Source organism: Perca fluviatilis, chromosome 20 (assembly GCF_010015445.1).
Source record: "Perca fluviatilis chromosome 20, GENO_Pfluv_1.0, whole genome shotgun sequence".
Classification (NCBI taxonomy): domain Eukaryota; kingdom Metazoa; phylum Chordata; class Actinopteri; order Perciformes; family Percidae; genus Perca; species Perca fluviatilis.
The window spans coordinates 30,552,994-30,574,826 of NC_053131.1; the positions used below are offsets into that span (position 1 = coordinate 30,552,994).

General features: G+C 41.6%; 1 protein-coding gene across 2 annotated transcripts in view; it reads right to left on the bottom strand.

Moving 5' to 3' along the window:
• gabrb1 (gamma-aminobutyric acid type A receptor subunit beta1) overlaps window positions 1-18,759 on the bottom strand; it is a 71,511-nt gene extending 52,752 nt beyond the window's left edge. Inside the window, exons 1-4 of one of the 2 annotated variants that reach the window (XM_039786424.1) lie at window positions 18,742-18,759; window positions 5,380-5,569; window positions 3,939-4,030; window positions 3,766-3,833 (exon numbers count right to left, since the gene is read on the bottom strand). In XM_039786424.1, coding sequence (XP_039642358.1) covers window positions 3,766-3,833; window positions 3,939-4,030; window positions 5,380-5,516 — 297 coding nt within the window. In that variant the 5' untranslated portion in view covers window positions 5,517-5,569; window positions 18,742-18,759. Of the gene's footprint in view, window positions 1-3,765; window positions 3,834-3,938; window positions 4,031-4,139; window positions 4,786-5,379; window positions 5,570-18,741 lie in introns of those variants that run through there. The other variant, XM_039786425.1, reaches the window with a different exon arrangement.
• Between the last annotated feature and the right edge of the window lie 3,074 nt (window positions 18,760-21,833).

Consider the following 21,833-nt stretch of genomic DNA (forward strand, 5'->3'; position numbering starts at 1 on the left):
AGTGCTTTACTTTTTGTAGCTATACGTACGCATGGTTCATGAGAACTGCTGAAACACACACACACACACACTTTTTAACAAAGTCTCACTTTTACACTTTCTTGAGACCACAATTCCAGGTGTTTACCTTAAATCAATACTTTCCTGTATGTCATAAGACCATTCAGACTTCTGGTTTAGCTTGGCTCTGGTTTTGCTCAGGTGGCATCTTGTGCCAAGAGTTTCCATCAAACAGAGCATTAAGGAGCCCTTCCCATCCTCGTTTTCATCGAGATGCATAATCAGACAGGGCACCACGGTCCAATCACTGACCCATAAAGACAGGCAGACCAATCAGATCTTACCACTGCTGGGCTCCATCTATTTCCCATGGGTACTTTTGACAGCTCCAAGTTAAGGGGCTAAACAATTCATAACCTAGGCTCACAATGACAGCACATCATTAACTCCACAAAGCATACTAGTATCTATTGTATATACAGACAGCTGCCCTAGCTTCTGACACAAAATGACACATTGCAGTTTCAGGCTGTGAAAGACCCCATAACAGTTATTCCAATGCTGAATGTACATGTATACCTTAAAATGTGGGTTGCTAGAAAGCAAATACACAAATGCAAGAAGGCAAATATACAGGCAATGACAAAAGATAATTCACACCGCAGGAATAAAATTGAACATACATAACATGCATCCATTATCACAGGTTCTGCTTTTGTTTCCACCGATTCTGGATCAACGGAAGTACATAGATCCCTGTAACCCCTGTAAGCCACTGTCCCAGTTTGTAACCCCCAAACTGGGACAGTGGCTCCAGCAAATTCCAGCAACATCTGAGATCTCTGTCCAGAAGAGTGCAGTCCTAGGAAGAGCTAAGATTCGGCGCAGAACCCTCAGGCTCCCAGGCCTCTGATACAGGACCCGAGCTTGGAGGAAGGCAAAAGAAGACCGCCCAGTATGGGGCGAGTGGGGAGTTTATATATATATATGTGAGCCTTTAACTGTTTTTATGCTCCTGCATAAACACGGAGAAGCAGCATTCAGTTTTTATGCAACACATATCTGCAGGGTGCGATTTGTGAAAAAAGGGGGGGGGTTTGATCATGCACAATAAAACAAAACATGCCAGAATTAAATCCCCCTTTCAATACCAATGGATATGCCAAAACACTTATTTATGCACTTCAATATTCAATGGAAAATAATCTCAAAATGAAAAAACACAACGTGATGTCAAAATACAACACAGTGCTTTCAAAGCCGGTGAGTGGAGTTAACTCCGCAGCGAAAAACTAAATATTTTCACGAGGACTGAATGAGCGTTTCCTGGGCGAATGTCTTAATCACACCACCATCTTTTCTCTAAACTTAAAGTGCTCATATTATGCTTTTTGGCTTTTTCCCTTTCCTTTATTGTGTTATATATCTTTTTTGTGCAGGTTATAGGTTTACAAAGTGAAAGTCCCCAAAGGGACTTACCATCTCCAACAGAAAACCCTGTTCACAAACTGCTCCAAACAGCTCTACTGTAGTCCAGCCTTTACTTCAGAGACAGACTTTGTAACACACGTTATAATGCTCGCCTAGCTGCTAGCGTGGCACGCCCTCATACTCTGCTTCTGACTGGCTAGTAGTCCTTACCTAGGTACTGTCAGGGCACGCCCTCATACTCTGCTTCTGACTGGCTAGTAGTCCTTTCCTAGGTACTGTCAGGGCACGCCCTCATACTCTGCTTCTGACTGGCTAGTAGTCCTTTCCTAGGTACTGTCAGGGCACGCCCTCATACTCTGCTTCTGACTGGCTAGTAGTCCTTACCTAGCTACCGTCAGGGCACACCCTCATACTCTGCTTCTGACTGGCTAGTAGTCCTTACCTAGGCACTGTCAGGGCCCGCCCTCATACTCTGCTTCTGACTGGCTAGTAGTCCTTTCCTAGGTACTGTGCATGTGCGACTCCCAACAAAGATGGAACAGAAGTGCGATGCCTCACTCTGTAGCTAAAACAGAGAGCTCAACACACAGGGTGAAAAGAGGAGCTGCAGCAATGTGCAGTACAACAAAAAAATTGTGTTTTTTTTTAATTAAACCATGTAACCCTATTTTGATATAACCTCTAAATACAATTATGAACCTAAAAATGAGCATAATATGAGCACTTTAAGTAATCGTTTTGGTGCCTAAACTTAACTTGTCGCCGCATGACGCTCACTTTTTCCGGCTAAACTCAACTACCACGGCGCCTGAAAGGAGCGTCATCGGGCGGTGCCTGTAGCCAACTCGCAGTCACCTATTGGCGGCTACACAACTGCCGCTGGTAACTGGCGTCCCGCTCAGATTTTACCGTTCTATCGCACTATAGACTGTTCACGTTACAGCGCTTTACTTAGTTTAAAATACTTCTACTCTATTTTAGGTACAGTATATATAGTGTATATAGTCTATTGGTGAAGTAGCATTGAGAACTTAGAGGGGGGATATATTTTGTCCCCACCGGGAATAAAAATAATTCATCAGAGGCAGGGGTATGTATACCAGACAGGGGGAAATTCCACGCAACCTCCCCGGAAAATCGCACCTTGCATATCTGGAACAAACTCCCAGAAAACTGCAGGTCCGCTGCAACTCTCTCTCTCTTATTCATGCATTTCATATCTGTCTCATTTTATTTTCTGTTTTTATATTTTTTATTGTTTTTAACTGCTCTTTAACGTTTCACGTAAAGCACTTTGAAATGCCTTGTTGCTGAAACGCGCTGTAGAAATAAAGCTGCCTTGCCTTGCGTTCACAAATATCTCCGTTTGTCGTGATGAAGAATAAAGGTGCAACATATCTGGATCTAAGAGGAGACTTACTGTACGCAGGTAGGTAAAAGGAAGTTACACAACAGACATCAGGCTGTAGCCTACGTAAAGCTGCAGTAAAGCAACAGCAGTTCAAATGTACATTATCATCAGTATGTGTTAATAGATCTGAATGCCTCCCGCACACACACACAAACACACACACAGTCTCACCGACTTCACACAGTTGGTCCTGCTATAAAGCACTGATGGTGTGTATTCCCTGGGCACCTTGGCAGCGCTGCATTGTACTCTGTATTAAGTGGTAACATCATATTCCGCAGACACTCTCTGCTTTTTTTGGGCCTCCTTCCTCCTGTTGACTCATACTCTCAGTCAGCCGTTATGTAATTACTGCACTGAGGGCAGAAAAAAAGGGACAAAACATGCACACAGACATCTTATCTCCTCTTCTCCCCCCACTTATTGTGTCCGTTTCCCCCCGCTTCTTCTGACACCGGGCTCACACTGGCCACAGATGCGTGTGTGGAATGAGTTAACAGTCTTTCTTTCTCAGTCTCTCTCTCAGTCTCTCTCTCGTTAATTCACAGCGTTCGCTGGTTGTGCCACCGCGGTGAAGTACTCGATGCATACGGATTGGCTTTGACACATTGCGGATCTCTCCATGGTGCTGAAAAGGGAGCGGGAGGGAGGGAGGGAGGGAGGGGGCTCGGGGGGCTAGTTTTCCTTCAGGAGCAGCGCTGCACCAAGTACAGAGGCAAAACCGGACTGGCACGGATTTCTCTCCTCTCTCTCCGTCTGTTTTTGGAAGAGTGCGCGGAAAAAGCAAAGAGGCAGTGTGTGTGTGTGTGTGTGTGTGTGTGTGTGTGTGTGTGTGTGTGTGTGTGTGTGTGTGTGTGTGTGTGTGCGCGCGCGTCTCATACCGCATCACCTACACTATAGGGAGAATGGAGAAGGTAACTCACCATGTTGACTTCAGACACCATGTCAATGCTGGCGATGTCTATGCTCATGCCTACATCCACAGGGGCGCCTGTTGGAAACAACATGACAGCAGCAGAGCATCAGTAAGCATGATACAGCGCTACAGCAGCCACATGTTTGATACACGGACACCGGCAGCTTTTATTTTTTTTACCTCCAAAATCAGGCCGCAGACGGATGTCATAGCCCTTCAGCAGCTTGTCCACGGTGGCTTTCACATAGGACATGTTGCTAGGCTCGTTAGCGCTGAGGGACAAAAAACACACGTTTCAATTCAGAACTATAAATGAAATGTTTTGGGGCCCTTGTCTGAAATAGGCTAATACACGGCACGATTGTTATTCCGCGATCTCACCTTTGCGCCCCGCAGACCACACTCGCCAGCAAGGACAAGCACGAGACTCCCCAGTATCCGCGGTCCAGAGTAGTCCACATCACTGAACTCGGATCCCGCCGACGACTTTTGACCACAAGATCTCAGGGATGCAAACTTAGGCTGCACAAATTATTCCGAGAGCGACGCATGCGCGTCGCTGTATCAACATTCAAGCGTCAGTCGGCAAGGTGAGGCAAAAATTTGACCAAAACGCTGAATGATGATGAAGAAGAAAAAAAAAGAAAAGCCGCCTGTAAGGTGTCGAGACTTTAGATGAAGAGTGGAGGTTTGGCGCATGAAGCGGCGCATACATTCTCCCGGCACTCTAGATGTCAACACACACACATATAGCCTACACACATACACGCGCGCACACACACACGCGCGCGCACTCACACACACACACACACTACACACTACACACTACACACACCCCTCCGGCAGCCCTGTCAGATTTTTTTCTTTCCAGCAGACACAGCAGTGTGTCCGGAGCACCGGGGCAGATCTGCGGCAAGCTCGTCTTCCCGATACCGCTCAATCTGAAGACGTTAAGTAATGAGCAGTGAGCGCGGTCACCTTTAGTAAACCGGAGTGTGTGTGGGGGGGGGAGAGAGAGAGAGAGAGAGTCATGTAACACAAGCACGTCCTAGGAGCTGCGCATTTTCGGGGCTCCTATTCAGTTCGTGTCACGGGGCTGCTGCACACCAACTTAATTATTTGTTTAGTAATGTTTTTTCTGCCATTAGTGTACCCCCTGGTGGATATATTGTTATTGTCAACTGTCAATAAAGTTTGTTTAATTTTTTTTTTTAAAGAAATAAATTAAAACATAGCCCCTTAGGCAGTCCAAATGAATAAAGAAAAAACGCCAAAAAGATAAAAACAAAAGCGACAAAAACTTTGAAGAAAGCTTCAAACGTCGACAAAAACCTTGAAAAAAAGCGAGCAAAACTGCGAAGAAAGTTTCAAAAGCCTCTTTAAAGCGACAAAGCTGTTGTAAAAAGTGAAAAAAAAGCCGAAAAAAGGGACACAAACGTTGAAAAAAGGCGTGAAAAACGAAAAGAAAGCGACAAAAATGCCTGACACGACACAAACATTTTGGAAAAAGCAACAAATGTGATAAAATGTCAAAAACAAGCGACAAAAACGTTCCAAATTTTTTTGAAAGAGTGAAAAAAACATAGAAAAAAGTGACAAAAACTGCAGAAATCTTACCTACCCATATTTACATCCAGCCAACAAGTCCTCCAAACCATAGGTAAACGTAGGTGTCTTGTTCCTGCTAGTGGAGGAGGGTCTGGCTAGTCCACACAGCATTCCAGGATGAGAGAAAAACGTGATCTGGTTTATTGGCATTTCTTTAAACCAATCACAATCGTCTTGGGCAGTTTTAAGGAGCCACGGTGCTTCTGCAAAATAGTATCGGGAAGGAACTTGTTTTGGTGGAACATGTGTACGTTCAAAAGTAGTTTTAGTCGTGCAACAGAAAACTCAGATTGGACAGATAGTCTAGCTAGCTGTCTGGATTTACCCTGCAGAGATCTGAGGAGCAGTTAACCATAGTCCTCACAAATCCCCTGGAGGTTAAATTTACAACACAAAAAAAGCGGATGTTCCTACCCTTCAATATGACCCATAGGAGCTTTTCATAAATTAGCGTCCCTAGCGGTGGTAGGAAATACGACCCACCATTTACATATCTAAACCAGAAAACGTAACACATCGTTAAAGGTCCCATGACATGCTGCTTTTTGGACGCTTTTATATAGACCTTAGTGGTCCCCGAATACTGTATCTGAAGTCTCTTTCCCGAAATTCAGCCTTGGTGCAGAATTACAGCCACTAGAGCCAGTCCCACAATGAGCTTTCCTTAGGATGTGCCATTTCTGTGTCTGTAGCTTTAAATGCTATTGAGGAGGAGAGGGGGGGGGGGGCAAGGTGGAGGGTGGGGGTGTGGCCTTGACCAACTGCCACTTTGCTTATTTGCAAACAATGATGTCTCTCTCTCATGGGTGGGCCAAATTCTCTGGGTGGGCAAAGCAGAGAAAGGGGAGGTAACCTTGCTCCTTATGACCTCATAAGGAGAAGATTCCAGATCGGCCCATCTGAGCTTTCATTTTCTCAAAGGCAGAGCAGGATACCAAGGGCTCGGTTTACACCTATCGATCGCCATTTCTAGCCACTGGGGCTGGGGGAACTCATATTAATGTTAAAAAAACTCATGAAGTGAAATTTTCATGCCATGGGACCTTTAAAGCTCTAGTGCGTAACTTTTTGATATTAATGAATGTCCGTTACATTCAAGCCATCAGCAAATGAGTTGCTACAAAGCTAATTAAGACTATCAGCTCCACACAACTCTCTCTCTGTATTTCTCAGTAGGACTATGGTCAGAAAATGTTGTCGTCCGGTGACTTTCCCGCGCAGAAGCTCGAGTGAAGATAATTACCTCTTCTGAAGACCCATTAGTCATTTTTATGTTTTGTCAACGTCAGATGAATTGTCGTTGTCATTTCTGCAGTATTGTTATTCTTTTCTTCATATATGTTTACTTGTTTGTCTGTGGTGTCTATGTTTTTAGAGAATATGTTGTGACAAGGGCATGTAATTAATGACCACATGAATTTCCCCTTGTGGGATAATAAAGTACACCTTGATCTTATCTTGACCTTGAAGAGTCCATCATGTTTTTTTTAATCTTCCGTGTCCTCCTTGGCTACTAGCAACTGCGTGGAGGAGGGGTGGGGGCGCGTGCGCGATCACAGAAGACTTGTATCATGTGGACAGGGTTGTTGTCATTACTTAGAAGTCCTCATGGGGGCGACAGAAACTACGCACTATAGCTTCAACATTGCGAAACAGTCACAATTTGATTACATTTAGGCACAAAAACTATTTGGTTATATTTAGAAAACCATCATGGTTTGGTTTTAAATCAATACATTTGTTTCGTAAACTTCAAAAAGCTCAAATGGAACACAAACCCTGGTCTCCTGGGTGAAAGTCCTTATACAAATATTTATACAAATATTTTTATTGATTTTTCCCTTTTTGCAACAGTCACAATTACACAGAACCACATACAACATTAATTCTAGAACTACATATTTATACACACATCAACATACACACCCCTACAGCAAAAAAAAAAAAAAAGGGGGGGGGGGAATAATAAACATAATAGTACTGATTATATTATACTGGCCAATGAAGATTCAAATAAGATAAAAAGGGCTGCCAGACCCCATAAAACTTTGCAGAGGAACCTCGGATAGTGTACTTAAGATGCTCAAGTTTAAGACACGACATCACCTCTGTAACCCAGCGTTTGTAAGATGGTGGCAATGCCTTTTTCCAACTGAGAAGAATCAGGCGTCTAGCCAATAATGTGGAGAAAGCTATGAGCTCTGTCTGATTGGCTGTTAGCTGCATTTCTTCTGGCACTACCCCAAAGATGGAAGTCAGAGGATTGGGATCAATATCTTTGTTACATATAAATGAAAACGTTCTGAAAAGGTCTGCCCAGAATTTTGTTAATCTGGGGCATTCCAAGAACATGTGGCTCAGGTCTGCTGGTTCCAGACTACATCTGGGGTATGTTGTGTCTGACCATGGATACATTTTAGCCAGCTTGCTCCTAGAAAGATGGAGCCTGTGAAGTACCTTAAATTGCAAAAGCCCGTGTCTAATGCATACCGAAGATGAATGCACCAAATTTATTGCCCGTTGCCAAGCTACATCAGATATTTCTGTACCCAGTTCCTCCACCCACTGCCTCTTTATACGATCAAGAGATGGGGAAGCGAATCTTTGGATGTTCTCATATATGATAAACACCATACCCCTAAGCGAGGAGTCCATATTTAAAAGCTCATCAATCCAGCCACCCTCTGGCTTGTTCAAAGAAGGAGAAAAATGTTTTGACGAAACTACTGACCTGTAGATACCTAAAGAAGTTGGATTGAGGAATCTCAAAATCTGTTCTAAATTGCTGGAATGAAATAAACATGCCGTCTTTGAAAAGGTCCTTAACACACTTGACTCCATTTCTAGACCAGCGCTGAAATGCAGAATCTATGAGGGACGGAGGGAACATAGGGTTCGACAGAATGGGAGCTGAGGGCAACGCTTGTTTACTGTTGAAGTGAAGCCTGAATTGCGACCATATTATGAGTGATCCGCGAATAATTGGGTTATTCGTAAAAAAGCTTTTACTCGAGGGTATTGGAGAGCAGAGCAGTGAGCATAAATATACTGGGTTACACGCGTGCTGTTCCATGAGTAACCAAACTGGAGCTTCCTCCCTCAACAAATCAGAGTGCCAAAATATCAGTTTATGAAGGTTAGCTGCCCAGTAGTAATGCAAGAAGTTCGGCATTGCCAATCCACCATCCTCCTTCTTCCTTTCCAGATATTCTTTTCTTATGCGGGGAATATAGAAATACAACTATTCAAATCCTTGAAAAATTATTTGGGTATAAAAACTGGCACTGTCTGAAATAAAAATACAAAACCTTGGTAAAATTGTCATTTTAATGGAATTGATCCTCCCAGCCAAAGATAAGGGTAGAGTTGACCATCGAACCAAATCACGCTTGGCCTTATCAAATGCTATTTTAAAATTACTGTTGAATAAATCCTTATACCTTCGAGTTACATTCACACCTAAGTAGAGAAATTTGTCAAGGCTTACTGGAAATGGAAAAGATTGGAATGACATTAGATGTCTTCATTAATGGGGAAAAGAAGACTCTTTGTCAAATAAATTTTATATCCTGAAACCTTTCCAAAATCTGAAATAATTGTAAGAGCAATCGGTATAGAGGAATGTGGATTGGACAGAAAGAGGAGGAGATCATCTGCATAAAGCATAAGTTTGTGTTTAAGTCCCTCTCTGAGAATTCCAGCCAAACCGGCTGCATTCCTTAGCATAATTGCAAGGGGTTCAATAGCCACATCAAAAAGCAGAGGAGACAGAGGGCACCCCTGTCTTGTCCCCCTAAAAAGCGGAAAACATTTGGATATTATACTATTCGTTCAAATAGATGCTTGAGGGCTGGTATATAGAATTTTAATCTATGAACAGAACACAGGGCCAAAGCCAAACCTTATAAGTGTTGTTAATAAGTATGCATATTCAATTCTATAAAATGCCTTATGAGCATCTAGGGATATTAGAACCTCTGGATTAGTGTTAACCTTGGGTGAATAAATCACGTTAAATAAGCGCCGGAGATTGCTAGATAACTGCCTGCCAGAAATAAAACCAGTCTGATCTGGATGAATTATTTTGCTCATAACAGGCTCTACTCTAGCTGCCAGCACCTTGGCCAGGATCTTATAATCGCAGCAAAGTAAACTGATCGGGCGGTAGGATTCACATTTAAGTGGGTCTTTATCCTTTTTAAGAAGGACTGATATGGTGGCTTGTGTCATGGTTGGGGGGAGAGATTTTGAAACGAGGGCCTCTTCAAACACCTTACTCAAGAGAGGTGTTAACTTGGCGGAAAACTTCTTATAAAACTCAGCCGGGTAGCCTTCGGGGCCTGGCGCTTTCCCAGATTTTAATTTCTTAATTCCATTGTCAAGCTCAAGAACTGTTATGCTGCCTTCTAGAGCGGATTTGTCTGAATCATTAAATAATGTCAACTCTATGTTGCTGAAAAACTCTTCTATCAGTGTCACTCACCTCAAGTATATAAGGCCTCATAAAAAGATTTAAACTGATTATTGATACCCTGTTGATCTGTAATAATATTGCCCTCACTGTCTTCAATTGCCGCTATAAGACCCGCTGCTGCAGATTGTTTCAATTGATAACACCAAAACCTGCCCGCACGCTCGCCATGTTCATAATGAATTTGATGTGATTTCAAATAAAGATCTTCTGCGCGCTCGCTGGTCAGAGAATCAAATTCAGCTTGTAACAGGAGTCTCTCCTTATGCAGCACCTCAGAGGACAAAGTAGAGCGTGACTGATCGATTGTCTTTATTTCATTCATTATTTCCGTAATCCGCCTCGATTTCTTTTTATTAGCACTAGCTTGATATGAAATAATTTGACCCCTCACAAACGCTTTCAGAGTGTCCCATATAATACTATAACTTATCTCTGGGGATTCATTTGTCTCAAGAAAGAAATCAATTTGAGTCTCTATGAATTTAACAAAGTCTTCATCTGCCAAAAGCCTTGAGTTTAAACGCCACATATGCTGAGGGATTGAATTACCTGGGAAACAAAGCTTTAATAATACTGGACTATGATCTGCAATAACTATCCTGTCATACTCCACTTGTGTCATTAGAGGGAGTAGTTTCTTATCCAGCAGAAAATAATCAATTCTGGAATATGTTTGATGTACCGGTGAAAAGAATGAAAACTGTTTGGATGATGGGTACTTGAATCTCCAGGGGTCCATTACACCATATGTTTGGAGAAATGCATTGATACATTGCGCTGATTTACTAGCTGGAATAGCCGTAGAACTAGAGCAGTCCAGAATTGGATGTAAAACACAATTCAGATCTCCTCCTAAAATTAAATTATACATGTCAAGACTGGGTAAAAATGAAAAGAAATCACTGAAAAACTGTACATTATCCCAGTTAGGTGCATATACATTGGCCAGAACCACAGGCATGTTATAAAGTCTGCCCTGAATTATTACATATCAACCATTTTTATCCTTCACAATGGCCTCCTCGACAAATTGTACGTTCCTATGTATAAGAACAGAAACTCCTCTACTCTTACTGTTAAAATTAGAGTGGTATATTTGCGTAAAGCCTCCTCTGTGAAGTTTGGAATGGTCCTTGTTCAGCAAATGAGTCTCCTGCAAATATACTATATCTGATTTAAATCTATTAAGGTGGCTGAATATTGGTTCACTGTGTATGGTTTAGTTTACGTACATTTCAAATGACCAGCCTGGTCCGACCACCTATCCCTACTTTAAAGGCCATCGGATAAATTTCTCAAAACTGCCAGCAGAGGACCCTTTTGTGATAAAGAGAGAGAGAAAAAAAAAGAAAAAAAAGAAAAGGGGGGGGTCCTAAACACACAAACATATGCATGAATAACTACAGTACAGCAGACTGACAATAACAAAAAATAGAAAACGTATTCTTTGTGTATGAAAACGCAAACTCTTCCAGTTACCACTACTCCCAATTAGCTTACCATGAGAGCCCCCACTTAAAAACAGAACAATATAAGGCTCTTGCAGATATTGAATCACTAAACTACCCCAAACAGAGCCCCAAGACAGAGAGAAAAACTAAAACAAAACAAAACACTTTGACTCTTGAGCCGCGATTTCTACAATAGAATAGCACGTGACCGCTTGTAATGTCTCTTAGACATCTGACAAAAGCTTCGGGGCTCGATATAAACTGAGCGTAAACATTAAATTCATCAAATTGAACACTGGCTAATCATAACAGTACCAAACCTGAATTGAGCTTCGACGGAACAGTCCGTAACGTGGTGTCCAGTCAACTGCCAGCCGCTGAAGTATGCAGTCGTCACTTTCCCTTACAAGTCAGGTTCTTCAGAATGAAGTCTTTAGCTTTCAGCGGATCCTTGAAGCTTGGCTCTCGTCCATCCTGTGTCGTAATCCTCAAGATTGCAGGGTATCTGAATCCAAAGCGAACCCCCTCGCAGTTACGAAGTAAGCTCCTCACCTCATTGAACGCGGCTCGCTGCTTGCTCACTGACAGAGTGAAATCAGGAAGAATCCGTATCCGATCGCCGTGAGCTGTAGTGGCTAACTTCATTTCTATGACTTTCTTCAAAATGTCCTCTTTCTCAGAGAAGTAATGACACTTTACCACAAAGGCGCGTGGCGGTCCATTGTTGTCAGTTGGTCTGCTGCGAAGAGTGCGGTGGGCTCGGTCCAGGAGTGGGGTCTTCTCGAGGTTCAGGGCCTCTTTCAGGAGGCCGGCCACAAACTCAGTTATCCGTTTGCCGTGCTCTCGCCCCTCTTTAACTCCTGTAATGCGAATGTTTGAGCGGCACGACCTCGCCTCCAGATCTTCACTCCGTTCTCTCAGTGCGGCCAACTCCTTTTTCATAACCATAAACTCCTTCTCAAGAGTAGTGTTGGAGTCCGAATAGCCGTTCATCGCAGACTCCAACCCATTCACCCACTCCTCCGCTGCTTCCAGCCTGGCATTAACAACATCCACGGCACTGCGTAACTCTGTTCGGAGCTGATCTACTTGGCTGCAGAGTTCAGCTGATTGGGCAGCAGCCTTCTCTTCAATTTTTGCAATCAAGTCCTCTTTGAGTGAATTAATCACTTGAAGAACCACGCAGTTGTCACTAGCTGAAGTCGTGTCTTTCTTTGATATCGTGTGGAGTTCGGCGCTAGCATTAGTATTTTGGCTGGCAGTCGATTCTGCATCTCTGCGGTTACACCGGCCCTTATTCATTTTCCTTCAAAAATAGCTCAAACTGCATTCAACCCAACTGAATTTACACTGTTACGCTCTTATTAACACACCAAGGCAGCTTTAGCACACTAATATATAAAATAAGAGCAATATAAACGAAATTTGAAGTTGGTTGTTGAGAGCTCCATAACTTTACGTCTTCACATGGCGCCACACCAACCGGAAGTCCCTCCTGGGTGAAAGTCCTGTGTTTGTTTGTTTTGATACATCCAACCTACCAAACCTGCCTCCCGATGTGGAGTTTTGGGCGCTCCCTTATACTTCGTTACCTGACTTCCTGCTTTGCTCCCGTCAACTATAAACGTAAACATGGGTCGTAATTGCTGCTTCAACAAATGACTTATGGGGTCGTTTTTTGGGGGGAGGACAGTCTCCAAACCAAACATTGCCCTCTTCCTTGCGTTGCTTGGAAAGTTTGAGCTTAATGCTTGTCCTGATTTACATTTTGACACCTGTTGTGTACAAGTAAAAACTATTTCTGAAAAATGTAAACTTAAATGTTCTTTGAGAAAAAAAAAAATCTGGTTATACCACTCTGAAATTATGTAATTGATTTGACTTCATTGTCCAAATATCTGTGACAATACGTTGTTTTTTTTAGTAAAAGTGAATTGCTTTACTACAACTAAGTATGAATAAACAACTTGTTTTGATTAATATTTTGAAATGTATTCTCATAAAAGTATAACTTTATCTTAAAGTACGACTTCTCACAAAATCCAACTTCATGATATGCCTTTACTTAATGTTGTGTAACCTTTTCCTTTAAAATCTCATAATAGGGTGCCCGGATAGCTGGGGTTAGACTCCGACCTGCGGCCCTTTGCTGTATGTCATTCCCCCCTCTCTCTCCCCTTTCACTTCTTCAGCTGTCCTGTCAATAAAGGCCTAAAAATGCCCAAAAAAAATCTTAAAAAATAAATAATTCTCATAATAGGTCTACAGTACTTTTATCATATTGTCATGACTTTATGTAGTAAAATTACAACCCTATCGAGTAATGTTTTAAAATATTCTCAATAAATGACAACTTGATTCTAATTATATCCCCTTCACATTACACACACATAGGACTTTGGACTTTATTGTCACCAAGGTGAAATTCTGTGTCACAAACAACATATGTTATGGACATAGCACGCTTACAGACAAACAAAAGTACAAACAGTACAAAAAAGTAGAACAGTACAAAAGAATGACATGCAGAGAAATAACACAAGCCATGTTTCCATCCACATGTTTTTTTGCAAATTAAGTAATATCGTATAAAAAATGCCTTATAGAAACAGTAAAATCCAACTGAATTTCATGTATATCGACACAAAGTTTGTACATTCTTTCTCATCGGATTTTCTCTTATGCGATAAATGCGGATGGAATGAATTGCGATTAAATTTAAGGTCATTTTATGGCTGCAACCGGCCATAAAACAAAGAAGTTTCATTCATTTCCGCCACGTATTTCCGCTTTCTTTTCAGACATAGCGGGTGTCAACAAAGACAGATATAAGTGGACGAAAAGACTTTTTTAAATTTAATTTACGAGCAAAATACAACGGCTATTTTACATAACAAAAATCTTTGTCATTTGGCATCACAGCACCATTTTTGTCTTATTATAGCTTGATATGTCGTTATCAGCTGGCACATAAGCACAATTACAACTTGTGCAATATTAATCATTTGTAAGTAGACAGCGCGATCCATTTCATTGGCTTTATTTGCACGAATGTTGTTAGCGAATTCCAGATAATTCGCTTGACAAGTGGATGGAAACATAGCTATAGACAGATAACACAGACAAAGTGGCAGTGATTAATCTGGGTCTCTTGTTTAGGGCTGCTATGGCTGCAGGCACCAGGCTTTTACCATAGAGAGCTCTCTTATACCTTGGGGACATGCACCTGCGTCCAGAGGGCAGAATAGTGACGTGGCTGTTGAGTGGGTGTGTGTTGTCCTGTGCTATTGGGGTTGCGATGCGTGTGATTGCCTTGAAATTGAGATCCAAGAGTGTGGGTGTGGGAAGACAATGTTGGTTACCAGCGGTGGAAGAAGTATTCATATCCTTTACTTCAGTAAACGTACTAATACCACACTGTTAAGTTACTCTGTTACAAGTAAAGGTCCTGCATCGAAAAGGTTACTTAAGTAAAAGTACCTAAGTATCGTCAGGAAAATGTACGTAAAGTATTACAAGTAAAAATACTCAATGCAGAAAAATCCTCCCATTTTAGAAACTGGAAATGATCCAAACAGTTGTGTCAATCAACTAAATGTTTAATCAGCTAATCATTTCAGCTGGACTTGTTGGCTTATATATTGTTGGGTAGTTTAATTTATAATAACATATCCTAGTTTATAAACTACATGGGTTTTGTGTGCAAAAATCTTAATGTGTAAAGTAACTAGTAACTAAAGCTGTCCGATGAATGTAGTGGAGTAAAAAGTACAATATTTCTCTCTGAAATGTAGTGGAGTAGAAGTAGAAAGTGGCATGAAAAGAAAAGACTCAAGTAAAGTACAAGTACCTCAAATTTGTACTTAAGTACAGTACTTGAGTAAATGTACTTAGTTACATTCACACCACTGTTGTTTACACATATGCAGAGCTTTCCCTGCCACTGTAAGGTTTAGGTGCGGCACCCGAGCCGTTTTGGGCAGCACATAGGCCTAATGAATGTAACTAAAAGACTTTTCTCAGATCTAATGATTGTAGTTGGACTTCTTCAGCAAGTTTTCTCTTTAAGTTTTTAGAGTGTTATTTATTATATGTTCTAGCTTTTCCAACATTTCAGACACAGATATGGTGATAACAACGGTCCAAAGTGATGTGAAAAACTACCACAAAATGACACAAACAGACTACAAAGAGACGCCAAATGACCACAGAGACCCAAAACAACCCCAAAGGAAAAAAGCGGCCAAAAAGAGATACACCACGACTACAAAGAGACACAAACACCCACAAAGAGACACAAAATGTATGGGGGAATTGCTTCTTTTTTTTCCAAATTAAAAAACGTAACATTTTCTTGGGGAAGAAAACCTAAGATGCATGCTGAAGAAACAGGTGAAACAGTAAAGCAGGATGGGCTGGACAATCCAACAGTAGGAGGAGATGGGGGAGAACCATAGACTGTATATACATATATTTAAATTCAAATGTAGGTAGAGTGCGGAGCAGGAGACTCTGAAGTCTGGTGGTAAGACAGCAGATATATTTGTATCTCTTGCCAGACGGCAGCAGGGTGAACAGGCTGTGGCTGGGTGGCTATTGTCTTTTATTATCCTTTAGGCTGCAGGCGTTTCATCGATGCTCGGTAGATGGATACCAATGATGTTCTGGGCAGTTTTGGGCAGCTGTGCACAAAACCAAGCCAGTTTGTAATGGTTCCAGTCAGGATGATTATATTTCTCCTCTGCAAACGGAATTTTGCTTTCTTTAGAGCTTTCTGTAATCAGTTCACTGTAAAACCTTTCACCATAAATTTAGAGTAACCTGTAATCTATAAAATTGTGCAGATAGTGCTATAATTTTATCATTTTTTTCCCCAGAATGCATTGCCATTTACAGTATGATCCTGTATAACATTTAAACAGTAAGATACTGTGAGATTTTAAGCTGTAAATTTACATCAAAGGTTCACAGTGTATAGTCCCTGCAACTAAAGTTATCTCTGAGGGAAGGGAACACAAGCACTGTTCAAAAGCAAATATGTGCCATCTTGAGTTGGTGTTCGAATAGTTGCACGTCTGATATTTGCACAGCCGTTTGAATAACGGCTCATTAGCTCTACCCAGTGGAATTGTAGAAAGGCCATTAAGGCTGTGTGCAGTTTGATAGGTGACTGATTGGACAATGTGGAGCATGTTTAATGTGTCTTTCCTTTGTGTGTGTGAAGAGGGTATTCCTCTGTGGCAGTGCTCTGCTGCTGCTGACTGTAATTATCATCATGTGCATTATGATGGGCCTCAACACTGTAACAAGTGTAAAACAACCAATAGAAAGATAAGTGATGTAGCCATCGTTGCTCATTTAATAATGTGGTACTAGAATGTTTAGATAAGGTGTTGATAAAATACTGGAAAGGTCATGAGGCTTCTGGGTAATATTCTGTGCTTATGCAAAAACCTGGGGGATGGAGCCCAGTCGGCCCTCAAGAACAAATGGGAAAGGGATCTAAGTATTACATGGAAGATGAGGAGTGAGACAGAATTTGTAGGAATATTAAAACTATGTCACGCGATGTGAGGGTGCGCTAGCCTAGAAATGTAGACGCACCCTAGCGGCAGCAAAATTATTTTGCAGCCAGGAGGTTCTAGGCACTCTCCGTTGACTTGCGAGCTGGAAAAACCAAACTCTGGTCAGGCCAATCACATCGTGTATAGAGTCTGTGGGCGGGCTTATGGCTGCTGCTGCTGGGAACAGCGGTCTTCTGGAAGACTTGGAGTTAAGATTTTCTTTGAGAAAAGAACGGCACAGAAATCATTCCTAAAAAAGGAAGATGTGTTCAGAGTTTTCCCGACCGGATACGACAAAAGTTGAATCTATCAACAAGCTTCGCTACCTTCTTCGTTGCTCTGGTTGGTTGTAGCGCTATCCTATTGCGTGCAGAGGGAATTTGAAAGACAACCGTTTATCCCGCCCCTCGGATTGAGCCCTGTCAATGGTGAGTTCCCAGACCCAACATCTTGATGTGGGTCTGGCTTGTCAGGCTAAGGGTGTTCTGATTCAGTTCAAGATTATGCATCGCTTCTATTGGACGCCCTCCAGATTGTTTAGACTTGGTTTGAAAGATACACCAAATTGTTGGAAAAGTAAGACAGAGGACGGACAACTACTTCATGTGGACAACTACTTCATGTCCTATGTTCCTGCGATAAGGTCTAGGAATTTTGGAGCGGGATAGATGATAACCTATGTCGGATAGCAGGGACCCAGGTTCCATTCAGCCCAAGATTATTTGTTCTAGGAGTTGGGTCAATCCTAAACGGGATATAAATTGGGCCCAAACTAGTTTAATTAAACCTTGACAGATTCTTCTAAGAGGATGGAGGAATAAAGGGGTGCCTTCAATCCAAGAGTGGGCTTGTGCGATGGCTAGAGTGGCAGTGTTTGAAAAGATGTCATAGAAATGGTTTTCCAGATTGGATGCTTACACTAGAAAATGGGTAAACACAGGACATCACACAGGCTGACACAGACATGACAGAGTCCAGAGAGACTACCTACAGCAAACCAAACCTTGGCATTTATTTTATGTTCTGTTTTTTAATCATAATTTAAATTTAGGTGACTGTGGTGGTTGGTTTAACCCTTGTGTTGTCTTCCTGTTAACCATGCAACTTGTTGTACTCCCAGGTAAAAAATGAAAATTAACCCTTCTTAGACGCTTTTTTACAAAGGTTTCTGGCGATTTTTTTTCTCAAAGATTCCCCTTTTTTGTGGTGTAATCAACTTATTACCGCTAGTTTTACACTTTTGTTGGAATTCATAATCAATAAACCTCATTTATATGAAATTATACCTCAGTTTTGAGTTAAAAAAATATGAAATTATGAACCATTTTCACGAATAGTTACAATTTAGTGGATAATCACAGACTGTCACAGTTTAGTCAGGATAGTGTTTAGAAAGTGAGAGATTTCATAGTTTTTTTCAAATGCTATAAAAATTGAATAAAACACCCAAAATGCAATCAAAGTAGTGAACTGATCCTAAATTTGACATGCGATGAGCGGTGTATGTAACCATCCGTGTTATTTTTGGGGCAATTTGGTTGAAAGAGACCCAAATTTCTGATGCGGAAACTTTGAAAATGGATCAAATTTGACCCGAGGACAACAGGAGGGTTAAGGTTGTACACACTCACCCACATCATTGTGTTTTTATCCTTTTGAACACCTCCTGTTGATTGCTGTTCAATAAAGTTTTCAATTCAATTCAATGTTCAGTTATTTGAAGTTGCAGTCACATAATAGTACATAAGACATGAGTTTGTTTGGTTTAGATTTACCTTATTAGCATTTAGACAATACAGGGTTTCTAGCACACAGTTCACATTGTTTGTCACGTTGCTATTTAGTTCAATTTTATATCAATTCATTTCTCTTTGTCTTAGAGTTACCTGGCTGCTGACTTCTCTTCCTGATGGAACAAAAGATGGGGCAAAGGGTGGAGCCTGATTTTATGCATAGACCCCAACCTTGGACCATACCAAAACATCTGACAGCAGGGGTGGTGGGATAAGGATTTCTCTCTGCCAGTTTTAGTGATTGTCCATGTTGTCCTCCCCTGTGTGTGTTTATTGGTTTGGCCAGCTTGTATGTACTTTAAGTGTCCCTCACGTCTCATTCGAGAGGTCCCTTAATTGAGTTAACATTTCGGTTTTGCTAGCTTTATTTTCACTAGAGTTATGTTTTGTTGACCATTTTTAAAGGGCCCTATAACTTTTTGCCTTTATTTGCTTTGTTGAATCTTTATTTTGGGGAAATATAAACACAACTTTTTTTTTAACTTTTCCTTGACTGCTTGGTCCACAACAGTCACACCATAACTAGTGATGGCGAGATGACGCCTCATGAAGCATTGAAGCTTTCCAGAAAATTGGTTTGCGAAAGGGGCTTGATGGTGTCTTAAGCCCCCAACGTCTCCTTCCAGGCAATGCTGTGACCGTTGACTTCAAGGCACCTAACCCTAACCCTAACCCTTACCCTAACCATTGCCTAATCCTAGTGCGTTAGAGGCTTAAAACACCGATAAATGCAAAAGGGTTAATTTCTTGAGGCTTCATTTGCTCACAATACCACCTGTTGGTCAAAGAGTGCAAAACAGGCAGATATATTACATATGATCTAGTCTCGCATTGCCAGACCTTCCTCCACAGCTCTGTGAGGGAGGGTCTGGCTACTCCAAACAGCAATCCAGGATGAGAGAAAAACATGCTCGGGTTTATTGGCATTTCTTTAAACCAATCACAATGGTCTTGGGCGGTGTTAAGCGCCAAGCGGAGACACGGTGCCCCCGCAAAACAGCCTCGGGAAGGAACCTCTTTTGGTGGAACGTGTACGTTCAAAAATAGTTTTAGTCGTGCAACAGAAAACTCCGACTGGACAGATAGTCTAGCTAGCTGTCTGGATTTACCCTGCAGAGATCTGAGGAGCAGTTAACCCTAGTCCTCAGAAATCCACAGGAGTTTAAAATGTTAACACAAAGAAAGTGGAAGATAACGGGACATCGGAAAAGAGTGACATCTGGTGGAATTTTCGGCAGAATAGAGAGCAATCCCGGAAGTGGAACTTAATGGGTGGATATCTAGTTGTCACACACACAGCAGCCAGCCACAGTAGAGACAGTAAATTGAAGGGAACTCCAAATTACACGAGGTAACGACAGCTATGCTCGTTATTTTAAGTATGTGCAATAAAACCTTCAGAAGTAAAAAGCCAGTTCCTAATCAATACACCTGTTCAACAGGCATAGACACGTTAACATGTGCAATATTTGAATCTGCTCTGTCCGCAGTCTCTCATCCTCTCCTAGCACTGTTTAGAACCCAATGCGTCATTTTCTGTTTTCTCTCTTGTCATGTTTTGAGCTGGTAAAAAAGGCGCCTCCAGGAACCCAAATACAACATCAGGGTTCAATTCAGCATATGTTTAATGTTACATGTCATGTTTAGTGCTATACAAAACTGTGCTGCGCTGTAACACCCCACTGTTTAACTGTTGTCTATGCTCCACTGCCATCTAGTTGTATAAAGAGTTCAGCACAGTTTAATCACAGCAAATAGATTTTTGCTATTAAGCAGTTGCTGCACACGTTTTTCATATATTCTCTGTGTATATTGAGTATCTTATTTATCTATATCTCTAGCTATCTGTCATGTTACACTATTCATGTTTATCTGTATAGGGACAATGTACGTAGCATAGACCTATGTCACACACAACAGCATTGATAGCCTAAGCTTATTTGCAATGCACATCCCTAGATGGGCCTTTAAAAGAAAAAGAAAATTACATAAAGGACACTAGAGAACACAAACTCAACAACAAGATGCACAACTCAGAACTCAACAAAACAATACAGACACAACAATACAAGACACAGACTAAAACAATAAATCACCATAAAACAGGAAGCACCAGACCATGACTATGTGGTCTCGCTTTGCCAGACCTTCCTCTACAGCGCCGCAAAGGAGGGTCTGGCTAGTCCACACAGCATTCCGGGATGGGAGAAAAAAGTGCTCTGGTTTATTGGCATGTCTTTAAACCAATCACAATCGTCTTGGGCGGCGCTTAAGTGCCGGACGGAGCCACGGTGGCGCTGCAAAATAGCCTCGGGAAGGAACTTGTTTTGGTGGAGCGTGTGTACGTTCAAATGTTGTTTTAGTCATGTAACAGAAAACTCCGACTGGACAGATAGTCTAGCTAGCTGTCTGGATTTACCCTGCAGAGATCTGAGGAGCAGTTAACCATAGTCCTCAGAAATCCACCGGAGTTTAGAATTACCTCTTCAAAAACAGAGGAAGTTATAACATGATCCCAGTCAGGATCCAGTTTGAGATCTACTATGTACCTGATGATATAAGAGGAAACACTGTGACGATCACTGAGCCTGTACAGTGTGGAAGGTATAAGCCAAAGTGGTGCTTTTGAAACGCCAACCAGTTTACCTGTAGTTAGACATCATCACAGACTGAACAAAGACATACCTTCCATTCATTAGAATATACATATTATAATCTTGACTTATTATGTAGAATACATATTTATGTATGTAAAAAAGTCGAACTTAGTGTTGTGAATAACAACCTGTTCCAACCTCCTGTTGTCTTCCATTGGAGAGCAAGAGACGCATGCACGCACGCACGCACGTACGCACGTACACATGCACACACACACACACACACACACACACAGACACACACACACTTAGCTCAGACCCTTTTGTCGAGACTTGCTTTTTTTCGTTTTCTACTGCCTTATGTTTTTAGCTGCATTTCATATGTTTTGTTCTTTTTTTAAGTTGCTATTTTGTCTTTTGCTGTGAAGCACTTTGTGATGTCTGCTCTTGAAAGGTGCTAAAATATCCCTATTTTTCTTCTTCTTGCTGTTATTAAAACACTTACATGCACCACTTGACCAAACACAATGAAGCAATTCATTTGGAGAATGAAGAGTTTGACAAAGGCTTTGTGCAGAAATCACTTAA